The sequence below is a fragment of the Temnothorax curvispinosus genome, unplaced genomic scaffold, assembly GCF_003070985.1.
Source record: "Temnothorax curvispinosus isolate PA1 unplaced genomic scaffold, ASM307098v1 QBEX01008815.1, whole genome shotgun sequence".
NCBI classification, from domain to species: Eukaryota; Metazoa; Arthropoda; class Insecta; order Hymenoptera; family Formicidae; genus Temnothorax; species Temnothorax curvispinosus.
Window position 1 is genome coordinate 1 of NW_020218595.1, and position 9059 is coordinate 9059.

Genomic DNA, 9059 nt, shown 5'->3' on the forward strand with positions numbered 1-9059 from the left:
TCCTCCTCCTCCTCCTCCTCCTCCTCCTCCTCCTCCTCCTCCTCCTCTTCCTCCTTCTCCTCCTTCTTCTCATTCTTCTCCTTCTCCTCCTGCTTCTCGTCGTCTTTTATGTAGCTGCCGCTGCTGCTGCTGCTGCTGCTGCTGCTTTCGTCGGCCATGTTCGTCTGTAAGAAGAAAACGTTAACAAGATTAAAGTTATTCGTTAAAGTTGATCGCGTAATAAAATAAATAAACGATCGAATACTTACCTTTTCCCGAGTGATGCTCGAATGAATAAATTATCTGAAACGTGAAAAAAAAATTATTAGAAAAAAAATAGTCGGACGCTAGGAACGAACGTGGATTCGCGTAGAGCTCGTCGAGACGAGTAAAACGAGGTGCGACAACATGGGGTTTGGACGCACCGCGAAAAAGTTACGTCGATCTAAAGCGGACCGATTCTTTCTCGATCGGAGTAAACTTATCGTGAGCTGCTCCGGGAAATTGGATGCCGGGACGCGGTTCGGCTCGACCAAGTCAACTCGGGGGTGGGGGGTGGGTTTTCAAAAAATGCAATATCTCGAGAACCACTGCAGTGGGAGCGATCAACCGGTGTGCGTTGGACGCGGAAAGAAAAAATACGTCGATGGGGGTGGTAACCACCCCTTACCCCCAACCCCAACCGTCACCGCGACAAGGTGGCGGCCACGTCGACGGGGTGGAAAAGGAGAAATTGGAAGGAAAGGGAAAGAGACGGGGGCGCCAATAAAATCTACGACATTTATATCAAAGTTATTTATCATTAAACGCTACTTTTTGTACAATATACATGTTTTTTAAACACCTCTACGTTGAAACAACGTTCTCCCTTCGCGGTTTTTTTTTCCCTTTAGCGGAGTCTGAAATAATAAAACAGGGAACGATTATAACTAGCGTACGAACGCGTTAAATAAAACGAAATAGAGAGAAGGTGAGGAGTGTATATACACTCGTGGTGTATACACTTGAGGTACACTTACCGACGGATCTTGGCGCTGCTCGGCCCCGGCTGCGGATCGTCGGGATCCTCGTATTCGTCCTCCTCGTCCTCCTCGTCCTCCTCGTCCTCGCCCTCCTCCTCTTCTTCCTGCTCCGCCTTCTCCTCCTCGCGCCTGATGCTGAAAAGAGATAAAGTGATCGACACGCAAACGCACGCACGCACGCACGCACGCATACCTTTTCTCCCTTTCCTCCCTTTCCTCCTCCGACTCCTCGTCCATTTGCAGCCTGATGCTCTCAATTATCCTTTCGCTGGCCTCCCAAACGTCCTCGTCATTGGCCGATCTCGACATAATGTCGGCGGATATATTGCAAAAGAAGTCGGCCCGGACGCGGAAATGTTTCTCCTTGTCCGGCTGCCAACTATTCAAATCTAGATGGGTGTTGAAACACCCCCTAGGCCGGACGGTCAGATTTTCAACGTCCGAATCGGAAGGCGGCAAATTGGGGGTCTTCCAATTCCTCATAAATTGTTTACAGGCTAACGACGCTGCCGCTCCGCCACCCTTTCGTTCGACGATGGCGTGGAGTTCGGCGTCCCTCCTCCTGATCCAATACTCCTGTCGTTTTGACAGGTGTATTGGTATCGCCCATTCGTTGCCACTGTCGTAATCGGTTTCGTTGCCGTCGCTGCTGCTGCTGCTGCTGCTGCTGTCTCTGTCCGCCATCTGTACCAAAGTGAACGTTTAAGAACAAAAGTTGATCGTTCAACTCGACTGTGTGTAAGAAAATGTAACGAGGATCGAATACTTACTTTTCGGTTTGACGAGGTTTCGAATAATTAGGCTTCTCGCTCTCGGAATGTCTAATTTGGAGGTCTCGCTCCAGTGGATTCACTCTGAAACATAAAATGAAAAAATAAATAGAAAAAAAAAACGTTCGTTGTCGTGTAATTGTGGCCGCTCTTAGTCGCGCTGCGTGTTCCTTCCTTTTTCTTTTCTTTTTCTCTTAACAACGTAACGTAAAAATTTTTTGACGGTTCTACCCTACTCACAAGCGACCCATTTTTTTGTCAGTCAAATATCCTAATAGTCGTAGAATATATCAAAGAGTTATGGTGCAAAATGACTGACGTACCGAAATGACTTGAAAAACATATATTTTGCACAAGTGGGGGTGGCTGTACCACCCAAAGCGACATACTGTTTTTGTCAATCCCCGGAGCTTTCGTCATTGAGTAACATTATGAATCACCACAAAAAGTTTCACAAGTACCAAAATAATCACGAAAAAATTGAGCTAGCTCACCTACTAGAAGAATGTGTCGATAAAAATGAATTAGATGAATCAACTTTAAATACATTGAAGAAGAAAGATTCGTATCGAGTAATATAATTCGTTGAAAAAATAGAAAATTATGATTGTTTTTTACATTAACATTGTGTTTATACATACTTCATATTGTGCGTATACTTACATGCGAATATTGTTTCTCATATATTGATATATTCAATTATGATTTGTGCAAACAATAATCGTCATTCGTATAGATAGAAAATGAGACTCTTCTTTCACTGTCATTATATAAAGAATACGAAGAAGCTGTAAGCAGGGGAAAATTAACATACAGGAGTTTTTAATAATATAGGCGGCGTTCCACTTATCGCTCACGACGCTCGCGAGCATCATTTCGTCCCTGTTTAACATTTGACGAACGAGAAAGAAAAGATTCCATGAGCGTTGTGATGAGCGATAAGTATAACTACGCCACCCATAGCAAAAAGTATGAATTCCGAAGGATATATATATGGAGTTACTGCGGCACAATGCTCTTGAAAAATAGACACATTGAAAATAGTATAAGTCTAAAGGATCGTAACGCCCAAAGTGGCAACAGCCCAAAAACCTGTGATTTTTATGAGGTTGAATATATTTTTCAAATATTTAATTTAATTATAAATATATGATTATGTCTGTACATTGTTTATATGGTTTTGTAGCAACTTGATGAAATATTTTGTAAATAAAACTTGGATAAATCCCATATCAACCGCAGGTTCTAATTTGCCACTCGATAACAGGCCAGTAAAATGACAAAATTCGGAGGAAATAATACTGACGGCTGAAATTTTTGAAACGGGCTTCTTGTAGGGTACAGTTTTACGTATTAAAAGTCGTCGTCGTGTGTAGACGCTACGTTGCGGGCAAGGGAGGCTCCAAAATGTAAAAAAAAAACAGTTATTTGTTAATAACTTTGGAAAATATCAACTTTACGGAAATTTATGTAGATATAAAAATTGTAGCTTAAAAAATTCCGCACAATTTCGTTTTTTATTTAAGTGTGTACGAACAAATGGAGCAGAGATGAACATCTTTTCAACACCGGTAGTTTTGCGACGCAAAAAAGGTTTACGTCTCGTTATGAAAATAATTTAAATATCTTGAAAAAAAATACACAACGTTACTGCCTCCAATCAGTTATTTTCCAAAATGCACTGTACGATGACATTTTGTCATGTTTTTTGCTCTCAACTTGAAGCTATCTTTACCAAAATAGATTCGTGCGTAATGAATGTATAATGAAAGTAAAAGAGAATAAAATTTTGAACGCGATGTACGCGCGATTCCATTTTGGTAAAGATAGCCTGAAGTTGAGAGCAAGAAACGTGAAAAAATATCATTGTACGTTGCATTTCGGAAAATAACTGTCCGGATTGGTTGGAAACAGTAATGTTAAAAATTTTTCTTCAAGATATTTTTATTACTTTTTAAAATGACAAGTATACTTTTTTTGCGTCGTAAAACTACCGCTGTTAAAAAGATATCCATATCTGCTTCATTTGTTTGTACAGACGTGAAGAAAAAACGAAATTGTGCGGAATTTTGTAAGCTACAATTTTTATATCTACATAAATTTTCGTAAAATTGATATTTCCCAAAATTATTTGCAAAAAACTGTTTTTGTGGACCTTTTGGACCATCCTCCGCTCGCAACGTAGCGTCTAAAAATAAGAAATAATTATTTTGCCGGACAATAAGAAGTGTGTAAGATTTCTGCAATGTATACACGTCGCGATGTTTTGTTGATATTACAGATACATTTTTACGCGAGAACAGAAATACTAAAAACCATTTTGTCGCAGGAGATTGTTGATATTAATCTGTTGACATTGGATGTTGTAGCAGATGAGTATTTAAATAACTATCTCAATCACACATGAATATCTGCAATTTTTTACGGGGATTACGAAGCCAAATACGTCAGTTATATATATATCGAAAGGATTCTGTATTGATAACGTATTTTATAAAGGAAATGTAAAGAGTATTCGGGCTTTAAAATATACACAAATTATACCTGATCTGAATGATAAAAAACAAAAACAGACTGATATTTGTAGCGTAGTATTAATTTAAAAAATTAGTCGTCTTTAAAATGTCTTGAAAACAACATCTACGATATGACTTACATCTTAATCATGTATCTAATTTTAGACTGTACAACTTTTGTCTGAAACATTTTTCCATAACTTGCTAATTTTTTTTTATATTTGCCTGCGTCGATAAAATGACTCACTCTGTATATAAAAAAAAAAGATAAAAATAATTGCTTGAGAAAAAAAACAATGATACAAGGATATAGATAATTGAGTAAAAAAGAAGAAACAATGATATAGACAACCTTAACCGTAGTGAATTAAATATATCTCATTTGATTAATATGTTACAAATTGTTGAACCATACAGACAAACTGACTTTTATATCACAAAGTAAATTGTAATTCAATTTTATGTACAATGAGAATTAAAAACCAGAAAATTCTAATAACTTTGTTCCGAATAAAAGTCATAATGCATACGAAAAATGTTTTAAATGTTTTCAAGAATGATATTTTATTGAAAATTGAACGAGAGACATTTCCTGATAAAAAAATTTACAAAAAGATATTACAGTTTCCTGTCCTCACCGTCATACAGGCGTATCTTGTTTAGAAGAATTAAATAAACAAAATTAAACAATTTCCATTGGACACTTTACATTTGCTATATTTGGATAAAACTAAACTTAGTACAATAATAAAAAAGAATTAAGTTATGTCAGTTTTTATCATGTACAGAACCAATATTTTTATTAAATAATGTACCCTCTTACATGTACACGCATATTTTTTACACCTAAATATAAATATTTAAATATTGAATGATAAATATTAAATAACTATTCTGACAAACTGTTAAACAAGTTTTTTATGTTATTATACTGAATATTTATGGAAATTAGAATATAATATATAACGTAATGTTCTCACAATTTGATACATAAATTTAAAATCAAAAAATAAATCAGATAATTATTAAGAGAATTATTGATAAGACGAAATAAATCTATAAATTTTAATATTTCGTGTGCTAATTATCTCCTTTAATTATCTAAAAAAGTATTGATAGAGGATGCCAATATATATATACGATTTTATTAGATTTTAAATCCGCGAACTCTATGTTGGGTCCAATAGCGCCCAAGTTAAATTATTGAAATAGAAATCCTCATTTTTTTATGTGTTGTCTTTTTTTACTTATTAATTTAAACAATTTTTGTCCGAAACATTTTTTTATGTGTAATACTTTTTAAAATGTAAGAAAACTTGGTAAATTTTTCAAAATATTTTTAGCTCTTACGATATTCCCATAATTGTCCGTCAGAGGAAAAAGTATAGTACAGGACTTTCTGACTTGATTTGGTCTCAAGAATATGCTGTTCCAATAGTATCTCAAATTTTTTAAATATATTTATGTATGAAAGCTCCAAGGAGATATATATATATATATACACACACAAGTATCAAAATAGGGGGTATTATTGCAACAGCATATTCTTGAGACAAATACTATTTTTTCCTTCGACAAATAATTATCAAGATATTGTAAGCTAAACATTTAAAAAATTTAATTTAGGTCGTACTGGGCCCAACACGGATGCTTGACCCAAAATCTAATAAGATTGTTTATTGGCCCCTTCTAAACTGTTCAACTTTTATCTGTAACATTTTTCCAACAAACCAATACTTTCTGAGATAAATGACGGAGATAATTGGCACTTGAATTGAAATCACCTTGTGATATATATATATTTCGTATGTAGTCTACTATGTAACACAATAATTAAAATTTTTTAAATATATTTTGTAACACGGAAACTTTTTTAAAAGACAGCTTTTTAAATTTATTTAAGTTTATTGACAGTAAAACCATATGATAATAAAATATATATGTAACATTCACAAATTATAAACTCAGATATTTAACATGTATATACCATTACTTGTATATTTTAATGCTACGTATATAAGAAATATAAAACAATTTTTTTTTTTACAGATGTACTTGTTTTTTAGAAGCTGTATTGTTATAGAGAAAAATATTTTTGAAATCATTTTGCAATATTTTGCAAAAAAATATAATATAAAAATAAAAAATTTTTTTGAAACACCCGAAAAAGTTTACTGTTATTTTAGATAAGATACTTTATTACCCCAAGGGGTCTAAAAGGGCGTTTTTTAGGGACGTACCCAACCCTGTACATCCAGTTTACAACAATTTACATACAATTAAAATACATATAATTTATTATAAACATATTCTTCTTCGATCCTTTTCGTTGTCTCGCCCTCCTTGATCCTCTTTCGTTGAGTTGTTGGCTTGTCCTTCTTCCTTTCTCATTATCTTCCCTCCTCCATCTCGTCTCCTTTCCTCTATTGCTTTCATCCATTCTTTTCCCTCTCCCTTTTCTCCTAGTAATCTCTCTGCCACATCCTGCCACCCCTCTCCTTCCCATTCCACCCATCTCGTACATTCCTCCCATACATGTTCCCATGTTTCCTCTTCCTTTCCACACATCCTGCATTTTTTGTCCTCCTCATTTTCCCAGTATAGTCCTTCCCTCACTTCGTTACCCAGTCTGAATCTTGCAATCCTGTTCCATCTTGCTTCCTCCCATCCCTTCATTAGATAGTCCGGGATCCCGTTCTTCCTTATGCTCTTATACCATCTATTGCACTTCGATCCTACGATCTTTTCCATCCTTTCTTGTCTCTCCTTATCTCTCTCCTTCTTTTCCAATTCCTCCTCCTCCAACTCCTCTCCTCCTTCCATTTCTACTCCGATCCCTTCCAAGTAATCTTTTCTCTCCTGCTCCCATCTCCCTATTACCTTTCCTTTCTTCCATCTCTCTTTCATTTCTTCCAAACACTTTCTCGCTATCTCTCCTCCTCTACCTTCTTCCAATTTTCTTTCAAACTTCCATGTTCTCTTGTTTGCTCTACTTCTCATCTTCTCTCTTTCTAGCTCGTCTCTGACCATATATCCCGGCGTCCTCCAATTACTCCAAGTACCCATCTAAGATATCTCTCGTGAATACCTTCTACCTCCCTCCTCTCCTTCCATCCCCATACTTCTGCCCCGTATCCCATCACTGTCCATATCAGTGTGTCGTATAGCCAGATCCTTCTTTTGCAGTCCTTTTTCCACATCCTCTTCCCTATCCCCTATACTTCCCTCATTACTCTTGCTGCCTTCCTTCTTCTCTCTCTGATATGCGCCTCCTGCCCTCCATTCTCCTTCATCGTATACCCTAAATACTTGAATTCTTTAACCTCTTCTAATTTTTTCCCTTCCACCTCCAGTCGTACTTCTTCTTCCTTCCTCCTCCCTTTCTGAATCTCATTACCTTTGACTTCTCTATACTCAGAGTTAACCCTTTTCTGTCTAAATATCCTTCTAACCTGCTTATCATCGATCTCATGTCCTGCTCCTCCTCTGCCAGCAGTGCAATAGCATCTGCATACATTAGCGTGTATATTTTCTCGCCTCTTAATTTCACTCCTCCCCATCCGCCTTTTTTTATATGATCCTCTATGTCTGCGATTAATAGGTTGAATAATATTGGGCTTAGTGGGCATCCCTGTCTCAGGCCTTTCGCCGTCCAAAATTGACCATCACTCTCTCCTCCTTTCCCTACTCTGCTCTTTGTTTCCCTCAATACTTCCTCTACTCTGTCTATCAGTCCTTGTCTCATTCCTTTTTCTCTCATTGCCTTTATTAATATTCTTTTGTCCACTGAGTCGAAGGCAGCCTTCAGATCCACAAAAAACACTGTCATCTTTCCTTTCTCTTTTCTTATTTGTCTGTTCACCAGGTAATTCAAAGCGAATATTTGATCCATTGTTCCCATTCCTTTCCTGAATCCCGTTTGATTATCGGGGATCAATTTCTTCGTTTCTACTTCTTCTCTTATTCTTTCCGCCAGTACCGCCGTGTAGATTTTGTACATCGAAGACATGATGGTTATTCCTCTATAGTCCTTCACCTCTCGCCCTTCTCTTTTTTTAACTAATGGGATTATCTCCCCTTCCTTCCATTGTTCCGGCCAGCCTTCACCTCTCCAGACACGTTTGCATACCTCCCATATCCATTTCTTCTCCTCCGTACTTCCATGCCTCGTTAGGTATCCCGTCATTGCCTATTGCTTTTCCCGTTTTTAGTTTCTTTATTACGTTTCTTATCTCTTCTAGTCCTATCTCTTCTTCTTCCTGTCTGCTTCTGTCTCCCTCTCCCTTTACCACTCTGTTCTCCACTCCACCCATCAGATCCATGAAATACTCCTTCCACTCTTCCGGTTTTATCTCTTCATTCACCCTTCTTCTTCTCTTCCTTACTCTGCCTATCAACTCCCATACCTTTCCCTCCGTTTTCGCTTCTCCAATCTCTCTGATCATTCTTTCTTTCTCCTCCTTCTTTCTATCACACATTTCCCTATATTCTTTCTTTCTTTCTTTGTATCTTTCTGCTTCTCCTTTCCCTTTTCTCCATTTCCTTAGTTCTTTCCTCACTTCCCTCTTGCTCTCCGTACATTCCTCGTCCCACCACCCTCTTTTGTTCTTGATAGTCATTCTTTCATTCTTGTCCTCGTTCTCCTCAATCACCCTTCTTATCTTTCTTGTTCCTTCCTCTATTTCCTCTTGCAGGTCTCTTTTTCCTTCAATCGCGCCTAACTTTTCCTTAAATTGCGTCTTTCCTTCCTCATTCCATACTCCCCTTCTTTT

At 37.1% G+C, this 9059-nt stretch overlaps 1 protein-coding gene across 1 annotated transcript; it reads right to left on the reverse strand.

Moving 5' to 3' along the window:
* Positions 1–8390: 8390 nt before the first annotated feature.
* LOC112458326 (histone-lysine N-methyltransferase, H3 lysine-79 specific-like) lies at positions 8391–8906 on the reverse strand. The gene has a single exon (XM_025021909.1). The coding sequence runs from the start codon at positions 8904–8906 to the stop codon at positions 8391–8393; it is 516 nt and encodes a 171-aa protein (XP_024877677.1).
* Positions 8907–9059: the final 153 nt, after the last annotated feature.

Coding starts and splice junctions, on each gene's coding strand:
- LOC112458326 (XM_025021909.1), bottom strand. CDS start 8,906: ATGACTATCAAGAACAAAAGAGGGTGGTGGGACGAGGAATGTACGGAG.